The following is a 27,008-nucleotide window of genomic DNA, read 5'->3' on the forward strand; positions in this document are numbered from 1 at the left end:
AGTTGATTCTGGTATGGTCATTTCTATATTTTCATATAGAAAATATAGAAATTTTTCTATGATGTTTATGCAATAAGCAATATTTTTTTTAACATTGAATCGTACTAGATTTTTTATTATACTTAGAATTTTAGGCCAAGTTAATTTAAATCTACTTATAAATACTAACATTAAAACTACCTATATATATGAATGAATTATTCGTATTCCTGTTAAAAACAATGAACTTAACGAATGAATTGATAGGTTTCCTGATAAGCTTTTAGTAAAATACTAATGTATTGTCATGATGTCGGAATACATTTTCATAAAAATCCTTTAACATTTAAAAATATTTTACATTTTGTCGTTATATTTTATTAAGTTAAAGCAAGCGCTTGAATACGTGTTCCGACAATATTACGAATTTACTAATAGTTTATCAGGAAGTGATCTGCATTCCCATTTTTAACCAGGATAATTAAAGATTCGAAGAAATTTTTAATAAATCAGTTATATTAATTTTTCTGCGTGTATGTGAATAATGTAAGTACTTATCTATGTAAAATAATGTAAAAAAGTAAAGAGTTTAAATAAAAATTAAGTTAAATAAATATGAAGCCAATCTATCACATGAAAATTACATAATTGTTAAGTATATTAAAAAGTACAGAAAATAAATGTACAAGTATAAATGTTAATGAGTTTTTCTGAAAGTACTCTACAAATTCTGTAGAAAATCCATTACTGAAATATACAAAGAAAATCGTTAAAGACAAGAACTCATTTCCTTCTAGCTTTCTCATCAATTTATTTTCGTGTTAAGCTTCAGGAAGAGCATTTTCAGATGTTTTTCATTTATTTTTTAATTATGATTAGAGACGTAAACGAACGAGTTTTCGGGATTCAGGACAGTGGCTTTTATAAAAAAATTTAAACCCAAGAATGTTCGAATATCAGTACCACGTTCATTTTGCTTATTTTCGGAATGCAAAAAGAAGCAACGTGTACGAATATTACATTTCATAATTTGAAATAAAATCATTTAAACAAAATATTTTTAATTTAACTTAGGCGGTTTATTAAATTTATAATAGATTTTTTAAACATCGTTTAACATTCTTATTTGAATACAATTATTATTTTCTCTTTATTAATAAACAAACTAGATGGGGAGACATCGCAAAATAACCAATGGCAACCGTGGTGACTGGCAAACTTCATAAAATCAACTTGGCTGCCGTCAATGGCATAAGGTTAAACATACGTCGATATATATCTAGGAGCCTTTAGAATGAAAGCTCGCGGAACTATGTACAATGAACATCATCTCTGTATAAAAGCTACTAATAATAACAAACGGACTATCAATCAGTTTTCTAATTAAAAGGAATTTCGTAGAACAGTCAACTCAAAGAGCAGACCTCAATTTTGAATTATTAATTGGTCATACGCACGCCTACAATACTAGTCACACATCCCGCCACTGTCAAATCATCCGATATTTCTTATAATTGGACACAAAGAGACAATTAAATTCCGGATAGTTATTCTTATTGTATGTGTGAACTCCGAACGCTGTTGAAATAATTGAAACTCTATCGATGGATTGTGAACCATGGTTGCAGCATTGACTAAATTTATTTATGTAAAAGTAAGTAATTGAGTGAAATTTGGTTCACACGTTCATAGCTCAGTTTTTAAAATACAAATATGATTTAGTCTACACACTTCGTTTGGCTTGTAGAATAATGACATAAATTTTGTGTTTTTCGTCACAAAGTAATGCTTAACGTTGGTAGTTTACAAGAAACTGACGATGTGTTAATTCGGCTATAGCATCCAACAGCTTTAGATCGAAAATTTACTGGTCTGATAATTTATTTTTTATTTTTTTTATATTTACTCCACACAGGAGGCCCTGAAGAAAATAATTTCCCTCAGGGCCTATGTCATCTTTGGGGATGCTGTGTGGAGGGTCTTTTTGTGGAGAGGAAGGAGTGAACATGGGTCTTGAAGAGTCCCATGTTGTAGGAGGGAGGAAACACAGAGGCCGGCAGTTCGTTCCACAGCCGAGCTGTTGAACTTAAGAACGAATCGTAGAAGCGACCCGTTCTCATGTGACAAGTGTCAACTGTGTACAAATGTTGGGCGCGCGTTTGGTGTGTATCCCGACTACGCACCGGTGCCGAAGGGATCAATGACGCTAGTTCCTCAGAGCATCTTCCATTGTAATACCGATAGAACAAGGACAGCATACCTACCTGACGCCTGTGCTCTAAAGATTGCAGTCCGTTTGTTAAGATTGGGGAATCTATCAAACGGACCGCCCGTTTCTGCACAGAGTCAAGGGTTTTTTTCAGGTATTTTGGGGCTCCAGACCAGAGATGGCTGCCAAATTCGACAGTAGGGCGCACTTGCGATTTGTACAGGGTGAGCAGTTGTGTACTATTAAAGTATCTGCGGGCCCTGTACAGTACGCCCAGCTTCTGAGAGGCCAACTTTACTCTGGCTTCGATGGAGCCCCCGTACCTGAGCTGGTCACTTATAGTTACACCAAGCATATCAATGGAAGGTCCAAGCATATTAATGGAAGGCCATATGATGCCATAGTTTAATTACCCAGGGTATACGTTGTAAAATAATCTTGATATGAATAAAAAAATCATTTTTATTCATATCAAGATTATATATTAATATTAACGAGTATCTCATTTTAAAATTTATTCGTAGAAATACCCGATATTTACTGTTACTGTAGTCTGATTAAATTAAATATTCTAAGGCATTTTGATATCATTTTGTACCGGGAAGTCCATTCATATTACGCGTTCAATATCAATCGGCTGTGTTCACTGATGATTAGTTACTGATTAAACATCATTGTGAACCTACTTGGTATTGGTCGCATTGCTTGTAACAACGGAGCATTGACGACTGTCAATCTCAATAAATTTGCTGTATGTTTTAATCATTGTGTTTATGTCGTAAGGCATCTTATTAAAATCAATGACACCCTATATTTACTATTGCGAGTGTCGGAAAGTTTCAGATCTATTTTAATATTTTAAGGAGGTATGTAGGTACTCACATATATAATATGCTCAATCTAAAATCGTGTAGGTACTGGTATTTTATGAAAATAAAAAAAGAGTGTAACGAAATAACATGTATGAATTATATTTGTGAAAATATTTTTGTTTTCATACACGGGTGGAATTATAGAAATCCAGAATAAAACAAGAGTTCAATAATTATTCTTTTGACAGCAAAACTCAGAGTAACCATTGACTTTTGTTTCAAATTTAGTTTGTTAAATTTTCTAAAATTAAAACGCTTAAGCTTTTAGATTTTCGACGATAGCAGGTAGGTTATATAATTAATTGAGGTTGAAAATTAATCATTTATTGTGGATAACTTTATTTATTAACACCCTCTTTATAGGTTTTTACATATGAATATTAATAATTATTACACATAACTGAACTGCTTCAGTAACTATCTCTCGTATTGTTTGTTTGGTGAAAAAGTGAAGATGTCCACTGACTCGGTATAATAATTTCCTTTTATTAATATTCTGGGTAACGAGGAATGCTGTTGTTATTCCACGAATATCTGCACTGAAATAAATCCCGATTTCTAGTATTACGTAGTGAAATCCGAAAGCTTACCGAATGCAAGTAATTGTGAACTATCAAATACATCATTTAGAGCTTTGTATAGAAATACTAAGTTCGTGAAAATACCAGTACCTAATACGCATATTGTTTTATGAGGATAAGACACAAACTCGATAATCATTAATAGATGAATACAACAGGAGATAGAAAGAAAGAAGCAACAGCTGAGTTGGACATTGAAAATAACAATGGAGGGAATGGAACAATCTCACAGCGTTATCAATTACTCTGGGTGATCAAAACAAAACAATGTACACAAAGTGACTGTGATTTATCTTATAATGTTCCATCTCGGCATCAAAATGGAAACTATAAAAGTTTGTGTTGTCCTATGAAATTTCAGAATATAATAATATTTTATGAAAGTGATTAATATAATAATGACGTAATCATTTATTGGGTTGACTCATAAAGAAATTCAAGAAAAAACATGTCGGCCCTGGTATTTTATTACTATTTTTTATCGTTTGCTTATTTTTTTAGGATACATACTTTTTTCCGAGGTGTTGGCACTACTGCGTATAACCTTCAGATGCAAAACATTCTTGCAAACGAGATTTGCTATTCAAAAAACATTTAATGATTTACTAAAAGTTTTTGTTATCATAAAAAAGGCTTTAGTAGCTAAGTTAGAAAAAAAAACAATTTGATATTTTAACGACGTTCAAAATCCAGTGTTGAATCCATTTTAAGACATTGGTGATATAGTAAAACATAAAAATGTTTTAGATAAAAAAAATCTGAATAAATTGCTCGAAAAATACTTTGCTGTGGTGGCTGCAAAAACTTTCTTGTTAGAATTATTACGCCAATTATAAAAGCACATTTGAATAAACAACCGTGAAGAAACAATATATAGATATCCCCTTTAATGTGTTTGTAGGTTAGAACCATGCTTAAATGAAATTCATGAAAACGTTTTACATTAGCAAGTTCTTTCTGAGCGATTTGCTGCCTCATAGCCCAGACGAAATTAAAAAATACGTGACATTCCGCAATAAAAAAAACTTTTTCCTTTTGAATTTACACGGATATACAATTCTTCAAAGGATCTTAGTATAAAAGGCGTGGTCAAAGTTATTTTTTACCAGCAAAGGAGCGAAAACAACCTTCACTTTTTTTCCTTACGTTTTCTTTGTCTTTGTTATTTATGACCATGTAGGGGTATTATTTCAGCCCTCTATTATATTTTGAATATAATGTTTTCAGAAATTGGTTTCTAGTAGATATTAAAGACCATTCGTTTTACGTAACATAATGTAGAGTCAACGCACGTTTATAAGATACCCGGGTATGTGATAGTTCACGTTTTCCTTGCTCAATAAATAATATACTTTCTTACTATTCAAATTTATTTTTGGGTGAAACTTTCGAAATAAAAACACAAACAATTATGCTTAAACGTATATAGGTACATTACAGGTAAATACAAGGCGAACATAATAGGGTTAGTGCAGTTCTTATAAACGTGCTATTCTCTCCGTGGTCTTTATTAATTTTCTTTAGTCACATTTGAATGTGTCGCCAGTTTTTCAGCTTTTTCATATTCATTAATAAATCCTAACTTGATACTGTGTAAATAAATAGGTATATGTCAATCTTATTGATAATAACATAAAAGCTGTCATTGATAAATCGTATCCCCGCTTAATACGTTGCCGTATGTATTCCAAAATAAGATAATGTGCTTTGAAGTTTCCGTATTTCATGTTATATTAAGAACTACGTGGATATATAAAAAAAAATAACATTTTTCATATGGGTATTACAATTTTAATGTATATAACCATGTTAGTGATGTAGCACGCTGTGTGTTCTTTCAAGGTGTAATGTTTTCCCGTCCCCCCTTATGTTCTCGTTAACGGATTAATATTTTGCTCGTTTGATTTGGCTCTTCTCGCGGTTTATCAACCCTTCAATCTTAACGAATTAATATGTCACGTTGTGTCAATTTTTTGTTTCGACAGGGATTAATTCATTGAAGGATCCTTTTAATTGGTTGTGGTAACTTTGGTTCTTTTTAGATGAGGCGTGTTACATTCTGTATGGTTTGAAAATAAGACAATGACCGACTACCCCGATTTTAACTACCTTTTCCTACCTTGTTTGCTCGCCCAAACGTTTCCGGTTGCTGCAGTTGATAATGTGCTAATATAATGAGACAATTAATTACAAATTAAGTACATAAAATTCACTATAGACAATTCAATTCAAGATGCACAAGATTCTAAGTTAATGATTTGACTATGGATTGTTAGTTTTGTGAGTTATTTCTATGAGTAGGTATTTTCGGGAATAGCTAGAGACAAAACATGTGTTGCTTTCGATTGGTCTCCGTCCAAATCCCACCCATCAACGTGACCAGCTCGAGAGCAGCCAAGTTGATGGTCCAATCCCAACACCTCCAGAAATGAATTGAATATCGCTCAGCGACAGATGAGATAATGACATGTTTTGCCTCCTGCCGGAGGGTGATGAAGGTGGAATGTGGGTCCTTGGTGGTAGCTGTTGATGTTGATGTTGATGATGAATGATGAAGATTCATCTTATACCGTTAGGTACAAGGGGCTGCTCCGGTCCGGTGGCATGATAGCCTGGTGTCAGGAACCATTTGGGCCACGTGGGTAGCGCGAGGTTTAGGTCGCGTCAACCTCCCCCAAATCGATGATGAGTTGAGCTTCGCCAGCATGCCGAAAATTAGGAGTCCACTCTACTAACCTCAAACATAAACATATACTGAAGTGGTTTGCATCAGCAACGTCAGGAGTTCGGGAGTCCCGTGAACACCCCTCTGGTTTACGCTCGTAAGGATAATGATGAATTCAGCTTCAGTTTGTTCGACTTCGCCTCTGCAGTCACGCTACTCCAAATAGCTCCTGGCTCCAGTCTATACAGCTTCTCGTTCCAGTAGAGGTAATGACACATATTTATCATATGTACAATACAGAACATACTTCAAGTCTTTCGTCCACACTCAAAATAGTCATGTCAATATTTAATTTGGATGAGGGCGTCCATCCGACATAACGAATGTTTCCTAGACGGGAGATTTTACCCCACTTCAAAGTCATGGTCACTCGCTCTATCGTTTGTTACCCTCCGTTCGCTTCAAATATCAAAGAATGGTAGAAATTGATATCCTCGACTTCCGGCGCTAAGGATCAGGGATACTGGAATCATCAGGTCGTGAATCTGAAATCATCCGATCTCCGTCAGCTCAAACGGTTTCAGTCGGAGTCAATTTCCAACCTAATTCTGGATGACTTCTCCTCCTATAGTGGGGTAAATACTTATTGAATTTGACAGGAAGGACGTCAGAAAGCGCCGAAACAACTTCATATTAGTCACGATCCCTTCGTTCTGTCAGCGAGAAAATCCTCCTCACACGCCAGCCAAGAATAGCATAGCCCTTATCCGCTTTGTTCCTTCGTCTACCAGCTAACTCAAGTAGGAAAGCCCATTAGCAATTTTCGTTCCCTTCGATCTGAACTCAGTGAAAGCGTCCTCTCACCAGCTGAAAATACTCGAAACAGGGGTCTATTCCAGGTGACTATCTAAGGCTGGTCCGCCAACACCTTCGACAGAAACCGGTGCTTGTACGGGAATAACTCAACCACACCAATAGCAGGGGAAAAAGCCGGCGCTGCTATACTAAAATAGACGTTATATCGGTATCCAGGGTTATCGACTTTGCTAACACAAGAGTCCCTATTAGGCAAGCCAAATTACAAATTTCGTTCCCTTCGCTTTTGTCGCTTTGGTAAGATAGGACAGCCTACGGAAAATTCGTACACTCCGTCCCCGTCAAACTTATGAAAAATGAAAATCTCACTTCATAGAATAGGAATGCCAGACAGATGAATTCTCCCGGCGGCTAGCTGTAACCCGCTGCGTTATCCCGATTCAAAAATGAATGAAAAGAGTGATGTTTGAATAAGTTATATTTAATTAAATATATTTTATGAATTCCGTATAACCTAATCGTTAAATATTATTACTGGAGAATTATTAAATCATCTTAAATTGCAGAAAACAAAATTGTCTAGCTCATAAACAATGTCTATTGTTGAATGATCTTAAGCGGCTTCAGGGTAACCGCTCTTAGTCCTTTTGTAATCGCCAAGACCCGGTCACTTCAATGCATTAGGTGATTTATGGCCTCCCTTGCTAACAGGTCCGGACCTATAGTGCTCAAGTTAAATACCCTTACTTCAAAATACAATTGGATTATTCGGTTTACATTAAGGAAATAAGTGTTAATAATTAGATTATAATAGACTTACCGATACATCTTAGTGTCAACAATCCAAATAATTAAAAAAAACAAACACAGTCACATGCAGAAAACTCATGCTGTTAGAAAACCGCACCTTCTAAACTAAATGATTTTAGCCGTGTTCGCGTCCCGACGATTAATTCTTGTTGACGCGCTTCCTAGTTTTACTAACTCGACTATCTTAAAACGCTGACCGATCCTGATTATTCCTGACCGTCTCCCAGACCTTGAAACTCTGACCCCCTTGACTTTATTTCCCGCCTCCCAAAGTTTTCAAACTGGCTATCTTGAACCGCTTTTTCTAACCACCGACTATCGACTTCCTTCCCCCGTTCTTCAACGCTGACCGTCTCCCCGCCCGGGCTCATTAACCACGACTATCGACTTGCTTCTTCCGACCTTCAACGCTAACTGTCTTGAACCGCTTTTTCTAACCACGACTATCGACTTCCTCCTTCCGATCTTCAACGCTAACTGTCCCGACCTTCTCATTAACCACGACTATCGACTTCCTCCTTCCGATCTTCAACGCTAACTGTCTCGACCGTCTCATTAACCACGACTATCGACTTCCTCCTTCCGATCTTCAACGCTAACTGTCCCGACCGTCTCCCCGCGCTTTCAAATCCAGACTCCCAAAAACTGACTACCCGCCCGCGCTCCTTAACCACGACTATCGACTTGCTTCTTCCGACCTTCAACGCTGACTGCCTTGACCGTCTCCCCGCGCTTTCAAATCCAGACTCCCCCTTCTCAAACCAACCCCCCAAATCACCATATGCGATTTCTAATTTATGTTCTTTTGAATTCTGAATGCTTTTTGTTTTCAAAAGACAGAAATGCACTAAAGGAACACATCAATTATGGCCCTAGAACCTGTCACATTAATTTTAAATCGTTTCAAAACCAATAAATTGTTACTTCTCCAGTAAAGTCTAATTCTTTGTTCAAAGGATGAAACTTGACTACCCCCAGTCCAGTGGCGTGTTGGCCCACCAGCATTTTAGCTCGGCTTACTATTATCAACCACCATCACGGAGGTCTCTGCCGATACAGTGCATGTTCCTTTTTTTTTTTTCTCTACCCTAATAAATCTAAACACTTGTTTTAAAATCAGTTGTCCAACATCTGGTAATCTCCTATGTCGTGAGACCAACTGAAAATTTCTTTCCCACCATAATTAAACTTCAAATAAAAATTTATCCCAGGGCGAGTCCATCACAGCTCCCTTCTGGAAAAATGATAGTGGGAGTAGATACGGAGATAAGCTATTGTCAGCTATTATTGTTCCATCAACTTAGCAGCAGAACACGTTTGAACTCGCCAATAATACTTTTTTTTTTTTCCAAACCTTCCTAGGTTTCACTTGCTCCCCACTACCCTGTTCTTGTTGCTAAAATTGTTAAAATTCCTAATCCCTTTTACTTTTTATTTTATTTATTTTTTTATATATATTTATCTTTTTTTCTACGAAAGATTTCCCAATCCGCCCCTGTCTCACTTGACGTTCTTATTTTTTTTTTTTTTTCTTGGCCGCACGCTATCAGTTAAACCTCTGGTAGGTCCGTTATGGGGCCCTTTTGTTAACTTTTTGTGTGTTCCTGCCGTTGTTAATTGTTTTATGACTGAGCATACAGTAACCGAGATCTTGAGAGTTATTTCGCATTTTTAAGCGTCGGGTAATTTGTTTAGATTTTTTTTAATTCATGTGAATAGGACTCCTTCTATATGAACAATCTATTAGTGTACCTATATGTTTTGCGGTAATTCAGTTCCGTCTAATTTGAGTGGATAATCTCTTTACCAATTTAATTGATAAATTATTTCTCGTAAAACCGTGTGCCTTATTTCCTATTCCTCCATACAGGATGCCTGATAATAATAATTATTATTATTGAATAATTTATATAGCGCCGTTTTCGTGAAAAGCTAACTCAAGGAACCTAATATTGTAGTAGCTACTAATATTTTGATAAGAGTTTTGTTGAACAACTATGTCGTATTATAGGAAAAAGAAGTGTGGAGGGGGAGGGGAAGGGAAAAGGGGTAAACTATACAAATGAAATCTCTTTCAAACTACGCTGTCTTACATTAGCCAAACAATAACGGTGAATGGTGATCAGAACTCAAACATTGACCTCAGCGTGTCTTAGGCTATACTCTAATAGCTGGCGACCCACTTCTCAAAGGTACCGTGACCTACCAGAACCCACCACGCCTGAAGGAAAACGAATTGAGACTTCCCAACACTTCCAGATACTGTTCCAGCGTATTCACTTCTGTGAACCTACTTTACTGTCTCTAAATGGGGAAAGTAATTGCATCCCATATCACGATGCTTACGCGAAAATGTGTCATGTAAGTTTCGTCTGATGAAGCCCTCCTTCCACGTGCTGTCAGACCTACACTTCACCTCTTAGAATCTGTTGTAATTAAGCCAAGATTGCGTTGGCTTACATCAGGTTCCAGGTCGACGCCATTGGAGTATTTGATAGAACTTTAACGGGTTTATTCCTACGGAATATCGCGCGAACATCTCTTCCACATAACCTTGCAGGAACCTCGCAGGTCACCTTCAGCTAGACGCCTCCAACAGCGAATTACGCTCTTTTCATCCCAGAGTCACTCATGCCTTCTCACCCTGTCTGTCATTCCCTTTTTCATTGCATAAAACCGCGAAAGAGTGAAGCTTTCAGTATGCCGCGCTGATCCGCTCAGTTCACGCTGGCGTCTTCGTCCACGCGATAGCGCAGGAAAAAAAACCATTTCTGCTTGCTAATATTTGTGTGATATTATTACAGCGAAACTATCTAATTCTCCAATTATGAAGTTTAATCGTTGGTCGAAAATCGGGACAGGGAAAGGTTTAGTAATGTTGATGACACTACCGAGGTAATTAATGTTGATTCGATGGGGAGTCTGAAAATTATCAGGGAAACCCTAGGTATAAATATGTTTATATGTATACATTTTTTTTTTTCACGAACCCTTTATTCATAATACGCAACTTTTATTGTTCACTGAATTTTTTCTAACATTTCAAGATAATATAAATCTGTTCCGTCGACCCACTTATAAATGGTCAAGTTCATAATAAGTGACGTAATAAGCTATTATTTGGTTTTGTCCCCCCCGGGAAGAGGCTCCGGTCTAGTAGTACAATACATCTTTGTTTAGATTTTACAACCGCCTTAACTTTCTCACCGTACGTATTATTGACTTTAAAATGTTTTGTTTAAATTGCACTCTCCCTTCAAAGTTGAACTTCAAAAAAAAACTGTTATCATAAGTGATTTTTTTTTGTTGTCCCTGGTTTTCTACCCCCAAAGTAACACGGGTATGTGCCTAGCATGGTGGTCGAAAAAATACTAAATGCATTTAATAAATAATTTCAATGAATAAGGAAACATAAAAAAAGGTTTTATCTGTTAATTCAGTCCTTATCGGAGGTTGGACATCAGCCTCTAGAATGAACTGGGTTTGTGTCTACTACTTGAAGAAACTATTTTCTCCCTCCACAATGTAATACCTTTAATAACTATGTCTTATCGGAGGTTGGATGACAATACAAAATTTTGTTTTACAATTTTATTTAAAATTTAAATAATCTAATTTATTCCCTACTGATAAATTCACGGATATTTTTATTACGGATACAATTTTATTTAAAATTTAAATAAACTAATTTATTCTCTGCTTATAATTCACAGATATTTTTATTTCGGATAATTTGCATTTAAAGCAAATAAACTAATGCGCTGGTTTAGGTCTACTACTGAAGGAACTATTTTCTCCCTCCACAATGTAATACCTTTAATAACTATGTCTTATCGGAGGTTGGATGACAATACAAAATTTTGTTTTACAATTTTATTTAAAATTTAAATAATCTAATTTATTCCCGACTGATAAATTCACGGATATTTAGCATTTAAAGCAAATAAACTAATGCGCTGGTGTTAGGTCTACTACTGAAGGGACTATTTTCTCCCTCCACAATGTAATACCTTTACTCACTGTGTCCTATCGGAGGTTGGATAACATCATAAAATTTCGTTCGTATATTTTTATTTGGAATTTAAATAAACTGATTTTTACCCTACTGATAAATTCACGTATAGCTCAACTATTATTGTAGAAATTCACTACCTTCCGCAGTTTTGTATTTAAAATACTGAACTGTTAGCCCTGGCTTTTTTTATATATTTTTTTTCATTGTCTTGAACCAAACAGAATGTAAAACATTTTAAAACCCCACCTCCTGGTCACGGCACCACTGTAATGTTTTCCCGTCCCCCCTTATGTTCTCGTTAACGGATTAATATTTTGCTCGTTTGATTTGGCTCTTCTCGCGGTTTATCAACCCTTCAATCTTAACGAATTAATATGTCACGTTGTGTCAATTTTTTGTTTCGACAGGGATTAATTCATTGAAGGATCCTTTTAATTGGTTGTGGTAACTTTGGTTCTTTTTAGATGAGGCGTGTTACATTCTGTATGGTTTGAAAATAAGACAATGACCGACTACCCCGATTTTAACTACCTTTTCCTACCTTGTTTGCTCGCCCAAACGTTTCCGGTTGCTGCAGTTGATAATGTGCTAATATAATGAGACAATTAATTACAAATTAAGTACATAAAATTCACTATAGACAATTCAATTCAAGATGCACAAGATTCTAAGTTAATGATTTGACTATGGATTGTTAGTTTTGTGAGTTATTTCTATGAGTAGGTATTTTCGGGAATAGCTAGAGACAAAACATGTGTTGCTTTCGATTGGTCTCCGTCCAAATCCCACCCATCAACGTGACCAGCTCGAGAGCAGCCAAGTTGATGGTCCAATCCCAACACCTCCAGAAATGAATTGAATATCGCTCAGCGACAGATGAGATAATGACATGTTTTGCCTCCTGCCGGAGGGTGATGAAGGTGGAATGTGGGTCCTTGGTGGTAGCTGTTGATGTTGATGTTGATGATGAATGATGAAGATTCATCTTATACCGTTAGGTACAAGGGGCTGCTCCGGTCCGGTGGCATGATAGCCTGGTGTCAGGAACCATTTGGGCCACGTGGGTAGCGCGAGGTTTAGGTCGCGTCAACCTCCCCCAAATCGATGATGAGTTGAGCTTCGCCAGCATGCCGAAAATTAGGAGTCCACTCTACTAACCTCAAACATAAACATATACTGAAGTGGTTTGCATCAGCAACGTCAGGAGTTCGGGAGTCCCGTGAACACCCCTCTGGTTTACGCTCGTAAGGATAATGATGAATTCAGCTTCAGTTTGTTCGACTTCGCCTCTGCAGTCACGCTACTCCAAATAGCTCCTGGCTCCAGTCTATACAGCTTCTCGTTCCAGTAGAGGTAATGACACATATTTATCATATGTACAATACAGAACATACTTCAAGTCTTTCGTCCACACTCAAAATAGTCATGTCAATATTTAATTTGGATGAGGGCGTCCATCCGACATAACGAATGTTTCCTAGACGGGAGATTTTACCCCACTTCAAAGTCATGGTCACTCGCTCTATCGTTTGTTACCCTCCGTTCGCTTCAAATATCAAAGAATGGTAGAAATTGATATCCTCGACTTCCGGCGCTAAGGATCAGGGATACTGGAATCATCAGGTCGTGAATCTGAAATCATCCGATCTCCGTCAGCTCAAACGGTTTCAGTCGGAGTCAATTTCCAACCTAATTCTGGATGACTTCTCCTCCTATAGTGGGGTAAATACTTATTGAATTTGACAGGAAGGACGTCAGAAAGCGCCGAAACAACTTCATATTAGTCACGATCCCTTCGTTCTGTCAGCGAGAAAATCCTCTTCACACGCCAGCCAAGAATAGCATAGCCCTTATCCGCTTTGTTCCTTCGTCTACCAGCTAACTCAAGTAGGAAAGCCCATTAGCAATTTTCGTTCCCTTCGATCTGAACTCAGTGAAAGCGTCCTCTCACCAGCTGAAAATACTCGAAACAGGGGTCTATTCCAGGTGACTATCTAAGGCTGGTCCGCCAACACCTTCGACAGAAACCGGTGCTTGTACGGGAATAACTCAACCACACCAATAGCAGGGGAAAAAGCCGGCGCTGCTATACTAAAATAGACGTTATATCGGTATCCAGGGTTATCGACTTTGCTAACACAAGAGTCCCTATTAGGCAAGCCAAATTACAAATTTCGTTCCCTTCGCTTTTGTCGCTTTGGTAAGATAGGACAGCCTACGGAAAATTCGTACACTCCGTCCCCGTCAAACTTATGAAAAATGAAAATCTCACTTCATAGAATAGGAATGCCAGACAGATGAATTCTCCCGGCGGCTAGCTGTAACCCGCTGCGTTATCCCGATTCAAAAATGAATGAAAAGAGTGATGTTTGAATAAGTTATATTTAATTAAATATATTTTATGAATTCCGTATAACCTAATCGTTAAATATTATTACTGGAGAATTATTAAATCATCTTAAATTGCAGAAAACAAAATTGTCTAGCTCATAAACAATGTCTATTGTTGAATGATCTTAAGCGGCTTCAGGGTAACCGCTCTTAGTCCTTTTGTAATCGCCAAGACCCGGTCACTTCAATGCATTAGGTGATTTATGGCCTCCCTTGCTAACAGGTCCGGACCTATAGTGCTCAAGTTAAATACCCTTACTTCAAAATACAATTGGATTATTCGGTTTACATTAAGGAAATAAGTGTTAATAATTAGATTATAATAGACTTACCGATACATCTTAGTGTCAACAATCCAAATAATTAAAAAAAACAAACACAGTCACATGCAGAAAACTCATGCTGTTAGAAAACCGCACCTTCTACACTAAATGATTTTAGCCGTGTTCGCGTCCCGACGATTAATTCTTGTTGACGCGCTTCCTAGTTTTACTAACTCGACTATCTTAAAACGCTGACCGATCCTGATTATTCCTGACCGTCTCCCAGACCTTGAAACTCTGACCCCCTTGACTTTATTTCCCGCCTCCCAAAGTTTTCAAACTGGCTATCTTGAACCGCTTTTTCTAACCACCGACTATCGACTTCCTTCCCCCGTTCTTCAACGCTGACCGTCTCCCCGCCCGGGCTCATTAACCACGACTATCGACTTGCTTCTTCCGACCTTCAACGCTAACTGTCTTGAACCGCTTTTTCTAACCACGACTATCGACTTCCTCCTTCCGATCTTCAACGCTAACTGTCCCGACCTTCTCATTAACCACGACTATCGACTTCCTCCTTCCGATCTTCAACGCTAACTGTCTCGACCGTCTCATTAACCACGACTATCGACTTCCTCCTTCCGATCTTCAACGCTAACTGTCCCGACCGTCTCCCCGCGCTTTCAAATCCAGACTCCCAAAAACTGACTACCCGCCCGCGCTCCTTAACCACGACTATCGACTTGCTTCTTCCGACCTTCAACGCTGACTGCCTTGACCGTCTCCCCGCGCTTTCAAATCCAGACTCCCCCTTCTCAAACCAACCCCCCAAATCACCATATGCGATTTCTAATTTATGTTCTTTTGAATTCTGAATGCTTTTTGTTTTCAAAAGACAGAAATGCACTAAAGGAACACATCAATTATGGCCCTAGAACCTGTCACATTAATTTTAAATCGTTTCAAAACCAATAAATTGTTACTTCTCCAGTAAAGTCTAATTCTTTGTTCAAAGGATGAAACTTGACTACCCCCAGTCCAGTGGCGTGTTGGCCCACCAGCATTTTAGCTCGGCTTACTATTATCAACCACCATCACGGAGGTCTCTGCCGATACAGTGCATGTTCCTTTTTTTTTTTTCTCTACCCTAATAAATCTAAACACTTGTTTTAAAATCAGTTGTCCAACATCTGGTAATCTCCTATGTCGTGAGACCAACTGAAAATTTCTTTCCCACCATAATTAAACTTCAAATAAAAATTTATCCCAGGGCGAGTCCATCACAAAGGCTATAAGATCAAACGTATTACCTACCCACGGAATTAAAAACACCAGTTTTTTAAACTTATATTTTAGTTATGTTCTTAAAAAATTCGAAAAGTCCCCGTACAAATATAAGTTATATTCTAAATATATTATGTTCTTATTTTTTATTGGTAAATTCAAAACACCAGATTTTGACATTTAGGTATTAGTTGCAAAACGGGAATCCAAAAAGTACCGGTCCAAATATTATATATTAAATTGTATAGATTTTATTGCGTATTTGAATGAAAAATTAATATATCTCTCTTTTCTTTTCAGCTACAGTTTGTTCATCTCGACAATTTCAGTGCGCGAACGGGAAGTGTATACCCCTGTCATGGGTGTGCGAGGGAGAAGACGACTGCGGCGATAACTCGGACGAGAATCCGGAGGAATGCAAAGGTAACGATCACTTTCAGCCACTCCAAGTCACTCTTATCATTTCAAAACACCCGAGAATTTCTGCACCAAATTAAGACACTGAAAATACTATGAAAGTGGTTCCGTTGAAGTAGCGATACGAACTCCGTGACTGAGCGCGAACTGTTTTGGTTTAAGTTTGTGTTTCGTTTTTTTTGTCAGCAGGTTAATTTAAAACAGATTTTAATTATTTGCATAATTTACACAAAAGGCCTTACTAATAAACGTTGTATGGTAAATGATTATTTATCATCTGCGTATCAGTAGGAGGTAAACTTTTGGAGTGTATTGGATTCGAATTGTATTATTTGGACTCCGTACGAAGCATCTCTTATTTTGAAAATTTAACAAATTTCATTGAAAATCCATCGCTTTATTTTTTAATTTGCCTCTCCATGGAGCGTATCCTTATTTACATCCAGCTTATTTTATTCTATGTATGACTAACTACCATTCATTAGAAACCCATTGATATATTTTTTTATTCAAATATATAATTTAATTAATCAACAGCCCCGGATCGAACAGCGAGATACTGGCACAAATCGTTATGTCTGTACTGAAGTCTCGAGAGCGATATGATGGATAACAAAATCCACGTATTATTTGAAACTTATGAAGATTTGTGACAGGCAAGGCTGTGTCAAATGACAATTCAATTTCATCATGGGCTGATGAAAATAAATTATTTATTTTGCAATAATAATAATTGTCACTATGTCATATACACCTTCGAGAAACCCCAAAAAATTTTATTATTGTTTTAAAAAAGATATATTGTTTAAAAAAAGATATATTGTCTCCAGCAAAATCCATCAAGGACCTAGGGGTAGTCTTTGATCCAAAACTAATGTTTTCAGATCATATACTTTAGTCGACATTATCATGCTACAAGCAATTATAACTATAGGTATAAATTATAAGCGTTTTGCAAACCGTTTTACAATCCCGAATCAATTACAACTATTTGTATTGCATTATACGGTATAAAATTGGATACGCCTCAACTGCACTGTCTGTTTTACTGCATGAAGTATAAGGGGTAAATTAATGAACAATTCACACTAATGAAAATTTCTCAAAGTTATGTGAGCCATCGCAAACAAGTCAGCAAACTACACGTACATCCAGTATTATATAATGAGAATATAACCTTAGAATATTGTACTAAATTACACCCAACGTACGCACATAGCCTGGTGGGACAGGTGTAATGCATACAGCCTTAATGAAACCGACGCCCTCGGAGAAGTCAGTCATTGTACGTCCCATACAAGGGGACAACGAAACTAGGGGAGGTTTACGGAGTAACGCAACGAACTCATATTTCGCCTGAAAGATTGCATCCGACATTGATCTAGGTAGTCATTGTATTGGATAGAAAATGGTCTCACAATTCCTTTTACCAAACATTTATTATTTCGGAGTGAAAAATCATTCCCAAAACCACTAACACTATTTAACCCCCGGGGCCTAGACAAAATAATTTCAGGTGATCGAAATATTCTCGCTTGACATTCAATTTAAAATAGGTTCGTTGATTTTAACATACCTACCAAAAAACTTAACAAGGTTTTTTTAATATATTGTCAGTTTTTGATTTAAACCGACATTTTTAAATGCAATTAAAAATATTAAAATTTTGAACCCAAACATAGCAAAAGTTTTAAAACTTAAAAAAGCACAATTAATTAGTTAAACTATTGTATAGGTTATTGTCATTTCACTTTTTTTTCGTTTTGTATAAAAGAAAATTATCAAACCTTGACCGGGTGAACCGTCTGCGGTTGCTCATTTCTTATTTAAAATTATACGAGAGCGTAAATGATAAAAAATTTAATGCAAAGAGGAAGCTTGGTGTACTCTCTTTATAAACAAATCTGTTTATATTATATGTCTAACTATAATAGTTAAAGAGATATAACGAGATTTATGTGGACTTGCTAGTTGGTGACAGATATAGCACTAAGTGGCCCGAGTGGTATAAAGAAAGTATTACGAGATAAGAAAGCTTACAAATTGCAGCGGCTAGTTGATTAGTTCATTGTTCAAGATGTTTGCTACATTTTTATCATTTACTTATGTTCCAAGACTAAATTCGTCACGTAATGTTACTTTTTATTTAATTGTTTTGCGGAAAATGAGTTAATTTCTTTTTTACTTATAAAGTATCCATACAATTTCATAAAAAGACTTAAGTGTGATTTAAACCAGTCGAATTTATACTGGAGGTCATTTTGAACGCACTAAAAAGCCTATAGCATATTTGATTGAATGGAGCAAACGGTGTGCTTTAAGTTTGAGTTTGATATAATTATACGCAAGTTCAAAACAATATTTTTACCACGAAGTTCCTATTACGAATTTGAGATATTCATGACTTCTTGATATTTTGGTTATAATTTATTATTAATGGCGTTTTATTTGCAATTTGAACTGGCAGCGCGACAGAGAGATAGGAACGTGCTAGGTAGATCTAGTATAATTTACAACGAGCGAGCTTTATTACTCCCCGGGGAACTCTTATGGAATAAATTCATGCACTACTTTATCCGCTAGGCTTGATCCACTGATGCGCTTAGCTAACATGTCCCCTAAGTACTATCACGCTAAAGATCATGCTATCAAATCAGATACGAACGATTAAGTCTTTCTAGAAATTAATGGTAGTATAAGTACCCACCTCCGATTTCCCATCTTCGTAAACAAGACCCCTGCGAAAGGGCTGCTAACCTGGTTATCTAATATACGAGACATGTCGTGTTTCATTTTCAAACGTGATTTTAAGAGTGGTTATATAAATAAAGTGATAATGCAAAAAAATACACTGATTGTATTTTTTAAAGTTTTAACAATAACACTTTTAAAACTAACTAACCATCGTCGTACGCAGAGAGGACGGACCGCCAAACAACTTCAAACATTCTAAGCGTACCTTTCTTAATATTACTCATTACGCTTACATCAGCCTTTTTCTTATTTCAAGTAAACGATATATTTTTTTAAATTATAGGTGATAAGCACTAAAAAAATATTTTAGAATTAAGGATTTCGAATATAATTCAGTTTTCATCGATGAAAAAACAACATACTGCCATTTTTCTATTAAGTTTGATTCCAGCGCGTTCTAGAAGTATTCTTAGAATTTGTCGGATTTTGAAAAGTTTTTGGTATTCTTTCTGCCGACGACGTATAAATAAATAATCATTGAAGAAGACATGACGGAAGCTAGAGATAAAATATTTAGAAAGAAACTCGGTAAAAAACACACTGTTGTATTTGTGTCAATTCGGTAAGCCGCTGTTTCAAAGGGTAATTTTAGCCCTCTGTCCTCTGCTCATTATTATGAGAGTGAAAGGGATATTTGATGAAAATTAGAGACATTTATTTATTTCAAAAGCAGGCAACCTATTTGTATTTTAATTCACATGTATTTTTTATGCTGGACCCTTCCACAGAATCAGTGTCTTTGTGTCTCTAATTACTGGATTATCCGAAATAACTGTTGGCGCTTATTGATAAAATGGCGTGTGGATCGGGCGGGTAAACAAGGAGATAAGCAAATTTCCCATTTCCCACCCCATGTACAAACAACGGCCGCTTATTATTCCAGGGATGTATCTAATTTTGAAAGTTGCGCCATGTGCCGCCCTCAGAAATCCCGCGATGATCCGATGAGGGGAGACAATGGAGATTTGCTTGAACTTTCCCTCGATATGTTTGTGTAAACAAGTTTCGGGAATATTGTTATGCCGGCGGCAAATTTCGCGGCGAAAGTATTCGCGAAAGTACCGCCATTTCCCGTTTTTTGTGAAGCCACAACTCAGTCCCGCCATAAGGCGATTCTGCCCGTTGCGTGCTTTCGATCTTTTTAAGGCGAGATCCTAAAAAATCCCAAATATTCTTGAAAATCTTTAAAGGGCTCTCCATTTATCGCGGACTTACCGCGAGCTCCAAACTTTTCGCGGGGAATATTTAAACAACACGTTCTTGAAAGGATAACCAAACTCTTTTGGGGAATTTGCATTTTTTATAAATTAACGCAGATAAAGTTGAAGGGAAGTGTTTTTCAAATTAAATACATATTTTTTGTTAAGGAAAACATTATAATTTCTGTGAAAATAATATCTACGGATACTTTATTTTTTATTTTTTAACAGAAAATAATGAGTACTTCTTTGGAATGTCACGCAGTGCGGTATTAGCATAACATCAACCATATCCAAGTAAACTTTGTCCTTTAATAATGTATTCACCTCACCGGGCCTTGTTAATGCTTCTGTCCCTAGAGAATTCCCAAGACTAATTTCAACGAATCTCTCCTTACTTAAACTGGCATTAAATCATAAAACAGTAACCGATTGATGAATTTTTAATTCTTCCTGTGCTGCTAAAACATAGAATTCGATACGAGCGTCACAAAATCAGAAGACTTATGTCATATCTTCAAAGAACAGGGAGAGATCATCATTGATTTATGTCACGTGAAATTGGTCACTGCTGGCACCGCGGGGTTCTAAGAAAACTAGTAGAAAGATTTATAAAATTTTTAACACATTTTAAAAATATTTTCCGAGAAGTAAAAACAATTGATTTAGTTTTCAAACATTTTGGTTGAGAAAAAAATATATTTTGCATTGTTTAAAATCCTCATATTTCTTATTCTTCCCCCATAAATTAGTTCACTTCATTTTCATACCCCTTGTGCACGGAAAGAAAATATTCGAAATTTCTGGCTACCCTTTTCTTTTACGACTGTTTATTTTGTCGACGTTATTCACATTCTTTTCATAAATTGGGTGCATTTGTAAATCCTTTCAGAATGGTTGTCGTTTCCCTGCATAATATATTCATCAAGTTGCTTCCATTTACTTTCACGAACGAGTTTCCTAAGGTATGGGGAGGCGCTGTCGCATCCACCTTTCCATTACGCGCGGGGGAAACTTTTCTGATATTTCTTTCTGAATTGGAGCCCCTCGACAAAGTTTGTCGCATACTTCACGACTAAAAGAAGCGCGGCATTCTCCTTGTATTCCTTGGTGCAATAAAGAGCTAGTAGTCATGTTCTACGCCGTGCCGGGTTACTCCGCCAATAGGAAGGGAGTAGTTTCAGCAAATCGGTCCTGACAGATTTGGAAAGTAGTAAATAATGGTTGATTTCGTTATGACACTAAGTGGATCAGGGTGAAAGTGGATGGCAGGAGATGTTCCGAAATCATCAAGGGAACTTTTTGCCTTCGTAGAACGGGAAAACTTCGGTCGTAGAGTTTTTACAATGTTTCAGAGGCTGTAAGTACTAAAGGCAAGGATGTAAAATTTACTGCCGTAGTTTTATGAACGTATGAAAGGTTTGTGATGTAATAATTCTGTGTTTCTTGTTAATAAGCCAAGCATTTTTGCTGGCTGGGTGTGTGATTGATTAATGATTAGTGAGACATTTATATTGTAACTTACTATCACACAAAGATTGCGCATATTGCAGGCAACAATTTTGTTTTTAAAAGGATTTTTCTTTGATGCTGTCATTTCTTTAGAATATGAATATGATATGATGCGGTGAATAATAAAAATAAGTAGTTATTCTATATATAGGTTATTTATAGGTTTGTACAGTTTGCCATAATCCACGCTCAGCCATCCATACCAAACTCTTACTTTCGATGTGACACCAAGGGCTATCTACCACCATAATCACCGGTGGGTGGCAATGACTGGCTGTGAAGAAAATTAGGCCGTTAGGAAACACGGGTTTCTTTTTAAAATATATGTGAATTTATTTTAGATTAAAATAGGTCAGGATTAGGATAAAGTACGAAATGTAATACTGATTTTATTGATCTTGAACTTTAATACTGATTTTATTGCAACTTAAGTAGAGATAATACTCAAATATCTCCGTTTTTTTATCAATATGTTACGATCTACCGTGTTAAAAGCATTCTTTTGATCAAAAAATAATGTTCCCGTAAATTCATAATTGGTCCATACGATTCTGTATAGTCGATATTAAATTGAAAGCAGCACATTTAGTATTAGATGATAGTCTCAAATCGTATTGTATTGTCGCAAGTATTTCGTTGTGCTCGAGATATTTCGATAGATATTTAATGACACAAAAAAGTAATTTTTAGTTTGTCTGGAAAGATCTTTTGAAAGGGAGATCATGCATACGAAGTTATTCACCAGTTAATGTTTGCAATTTTTGAGATATTACACAATCGAAACCAGCTACCGCTTTAGAATTGAAGTAAAGCCCGTAAAATTTATCCTGATCATGTGAAAAGATTGTTTTGATTAAATATAATATGCAAAACTGACGGCACTGCCACCGCAAGGAATGTTGATATATAAATAAATGTAACTTTTTTTCTACTGAAATATTTTTACTTTAACAACTGTCAACGTGAAGCATTGCGCTTAAATGAAGCGGTAACAGAGCAATTAATCTGATGTAAAAGAGTTTAAATTGTTGCGTAGGAACTTCTTCACAAAATGATAGCGCAGATATTCCACTCGAAATGAAAAGAAGGTTCGGATGCGCTATATAATCAGCGATATAATAAGATATTATGATTTGGTCTTGTCTAAATAACAACAACTCACGGTAAATTTTTCATGTCTCAGTTAGTTGATGGAAACTGTACCGCAGAACCTCAGCATTCAAAGTGACAAAGTCAGAGTTACGAAGGACCGTGGGTTTCTCTATCTTAATTAAAATCTGTGTGCTGGATCAGCATAAACACTGGAACATCAAACTCTTTCGTCGTGAAAATTGCACAGATTTTTTTTGTCTGGAACTAGGTTAATACAACTACTTTCAGTTCGTAACATCAAGCTATGAGCTTTGAAATATTCATATTTCTTTGCTGTTTGATTGGTATTTTTCAAGTGTTCCAAATGTTTAAAAAAATCTACAAATTTTAATGGGTAGGTAAAAATAGATAAGACTAAAATTTTTATAAATTTATTAAATTGGTTAGAATTCTTGTTATCAAGTATCTAGTAGTAAAAGCTTATTAATCTAGCTAGCAAGGGTTGATATTAAAGAAAAAGTATATTTTTTTAAAATTATCATCCCTCCAATCTATTGAATATTGCGCCGAAGTACCTACAAAATTCGATTGAAATTCTATTTTACGAAAACTTATTTTTTTAAAACAAATAATGCGATGAATATTTATTTCTAAAGTAAGTTTGGTAAGTTGTTCAACAAGTGTATAACACATAAAATAATAATTTGAGTACGAAAAATATAAACAGGTACAATACAAGTTATCATGGAGAGTTCTGTTGTACAAAGGAGTTAAACAAATTATTTAATAAAAAGGGTGCAGAACATACTACTTTTGCAAAAAAGTAGTGTTGTTTTATTACCCTAGAATGGTTCACCTATAAGATTTTATCAGATATAAATAAATATAATTGAGAAAAAGATTTTCGCAATCCCGTTATTCAGGAATGGTTAAAGACTTGATGTCATGCAGTAGGTACTAAATTTAGTAGAATCATAAGGAAAAGCCACCGGTACGTTGCGTGCTTCCGCCGGAGGTCCTCCAAGAGCGCCACGTGCGGCAGACATAACGCGACAAATAAATGTACCACAAATGTATCGCACACACACATCTTACATAATAATCTTCGGTAACACGGAAAAAATACTATGACTGATTTCTTAAGATCCTGTTAAAAACGTGATGCTAAGCCATTTATTTCCTAATAAAATATTAGCCCATTCAGAATATATGCAGCTGCGCTTATCTTGATAAATATAATGACGAATTGTGACTATATTAGAATTTTAACGAATACGTGTTTCAACATCCTAACAACACATTCCTGTTTTATTGATAGTTTGTTAGAAATTCTGTCAATTCATTCGTTAAAGGCCTGCAGTCGAGTTTTTAACAGGAATACGAATAATTTGATTAGATTTTCAATAAATTTGCAATATTTTATATGAGTTTACTGATAAGAGCTCCCACCATCTATAGGTCAAAAGAGATGTACACATTGTTCAGGTTGATACTTGGATGGTTTGATAAGAGCTCCCACCATCTATAGGTCAAAAGGGATGTACACATTGTTCTGTTTGATACTTGGATAGTTTGATAAGAGCTCCCACCATCTATAGGTCAAAAGGGATGTACACATTGTTCAGGTTGATACTTGGATGGTTTGATAAGAGCTCCCACCATCTATAGGTCAAAAGGGATGTACACATTGTTCAGTTTGATACTTGGATAGTTTGATAAGAGCTCCCACCATCTATAGGCCAAAAGGGATGTACACATTGTTCAGTTTGATACTTGGATAGTTTGATAAGAGCTCCCACCATCTATAGGTATTATTTATATTATTTATATAACCTAATTTCTTATATGTATTAAAACCTAATTTGTAATTGTGTAAGAAATTAATAAAAAAAATATTATTATTATTATTATTATTATTATTATTATTATAGGTCAAAAGGGATGTACACATTGTTCAGTTTGATACTTGGATGGTTTAAAAGCTCGATTATTTCTATGTTCCCGATGGTTATCTCCGTTACCGAGAGCTTAGACTGTTCTATCGTTTAGCGTGCAGGGCTAACTTGCCAATTTTCATGCCTGTGGGGAGAGAAATCTTGCTTTTGAACAGGCTAAATTTGGACATCGACAAATTTAGTATCAATGATGTTCCCTTTATTATGCAAGCTCTGTCACGATGAGTGTAGTTGATATACCCACCGTTTATGTTAATTTATTTCTCGCAAACAGTTGAAATTACCGTCGTAAACAAACGTCTTTTGTTTCTGTGTAAAGTCATATTTTTTTATTTAAAAAAAACAAGAAACATATATTCTTGGGTTATGAATTACATGACAATGTTTGAATTCCACCTATGCATTATCAAAATATGGCTTGAACAATGATGGAAGACTTAGCTAGCGTAAGATCTAGGGGGGACTGGGAAGTATTTATCTATTAGGCAACCAACAGATTTCTGCAATTTCCAAGGGTTTTTATTCCCTCTTCTCTTACTTAGAGCACCATCATCGGATTCGATGACATATAAACATATGCGAAAGTACAGATTGTACCTTGTAGCTTTTGAGAGATCCTAAAGTTTTTCTGCCCCTAAGATGGTGGCATGTTATGAATTGACGAATATCTAGGCGAATTTTACTAGCATACAGTTTAATAATAATTACAATTGGATAATTTTTATAGCGCCGTTTTTACGAAAAATCACCTCAAGGGCGCTGTGCAAGTTAAAATCATGTATAATAAAAACAAAACAAACTCCACGAATTATCAAAACGTCGAACCAGGGAAAGTTTTGTATTTGGTGTGTAGGTGAAAATAAAGACGTAGCGCCGCTATGCGTTTATGCGATTTGCTGAAGAATCGTATCTTTGGTTTGATTATATGACAAATAATGTATGATGCAAAAAGACAAGATAAATAATGGTTTTCTCTAAGGGGGTCTTTTGGAATAAACATATTTGACTGTGAAAAGACAAAGCGCCGCAAGCCACAAAATGAGTTTATAATGTGACAGTGATTATTTGTTTTTCAAAATTTTCTTGTTGCAATATTGCAATTCCATTTATAATTATCAGATTTGAAGGTTGAGTAATTGCATGTACGGTTTTCTTGAAATAACTTGTTAAAAATGCCTTAGTCAGCAAAAATTACTTTGCCATGTTGTACAGGGTTTTCCAATAAGAGGTGTCATTTTGAATAGCCCGCTATTTTGGTAGATGTTACTTTTGAAGCTGTCATTTTTTTAACATTTGACAAGTAAAAACCAGGCCATTAATAAAAATGGAACGATACACGCTTCAACAACGCATTGAAATTATTAAAATTCACTTGAGTGAATCAAATGCAAATCATCTTGAGTGATGAGGCCCATTTCCACCTCGGTGGCTTCGTCAATAAGCAAAATTGTCGCATATGGGGCTCGGAAAACCCAAGAGTTATTGTTGAAAAGCCTCTTTATTCTCAACGTGTTAGTGTTTGGTGCGGTTTATGGTCCGGCGGAGTCATTGGACCTTGCTTTTTCGAAAATGAGGCTGGAGAAACAGTTACGGTGAATAGATTGCACTATCGAGAGATGATTAATGATTTTTTATGGCCGAAATTGGATGGTATTGATTTAGACAACGTTTACTTTCAAAAAACCGCGCTACGTGCCACAAAAAAACGAAACCATTGATCTTTTACCATTGAGTATCAAAATAACATCTCTTATTGGAAAACCCTGTACTTTAAATTATTCTACATAATGAAACAACTGAAAAGCCACATTCCCAAAAATACGGCTTAAAAGACAGTGTTTTAGAAATTAACAGTCTATTATAAGTTGGCTCATTTTACTCCCATGCAATGGTAAAGCCCGAGTAGCTAATCAAAATAAATTTAAATTAAAGAAAATTTTAGGAGCTAATGCTGCATGAAATAACGAGGTTAAGGAAATTTCCGCATCATCTGAATACTATTCTCATTAAGGGAAAAGTTAAGCCACCCAGATGCAGTGGGATAGGACAATAGCGGGTAATGTGATTGCTTTTAAGGGCACTTTGGAACCATTCCGTTCCATTTACAAATTTCCATCACTCAATCAAAAAGTAGGTTAGGTTAGTTCTGATATTATTGGGAGACGGTAAGATACCTACAGTGAACACATAATCT

The 27,008-nt window shown here is 36.0% G+C and overlaps 1 protein-coding gene across 5 annotated transcripts in view; it reads left to right on the forward strand.

The window, feature by feature from the left end:
* Positions 1 to 27,008, forward strand: part of LOC149425125 (low-density lipoprotein receptor-like) — a 398,591-nt gene that overhangs the window by 67,743 nt on the left and 303,840 nt on the right. For 3 of the 5 annotated variants that reach the window (XM_089649339.1, XM_089649331.1, XM_089649378.1), the window contains exon 2: positions 16,186 to 16,308. The exons of the other annotated variants lie outside the window; for them this stretch is intronic. In XM_089649339.1, the coding sequence (XP_089505465.1) occupies positions 16,186 to 16,308 (123 nt within the window). The remainder of the gene's footprint in view (positions 1 to 16,185; positions 16,309 to 27,008) is intronic. 5 annotated transcript variants of the gene reach the window in all.

The sequence above is a fragment of the Hesperophylax consimilis genome, chromosome 3 (genome assembly GCF_061612785.1).
Source record: "Hesperophylax consimilis isolate HC1 chromosome 3, BYU_Hcon_1.0, whole genome shotgun sequence".
Taxonomy (NCBI): domain Eukaryota; kingdom Metazoa; phylum Arthropoda; class Insecta; order Trichoptera; family Limnephilidae; genus Hesperophylax; species Hesperophylax consimilis.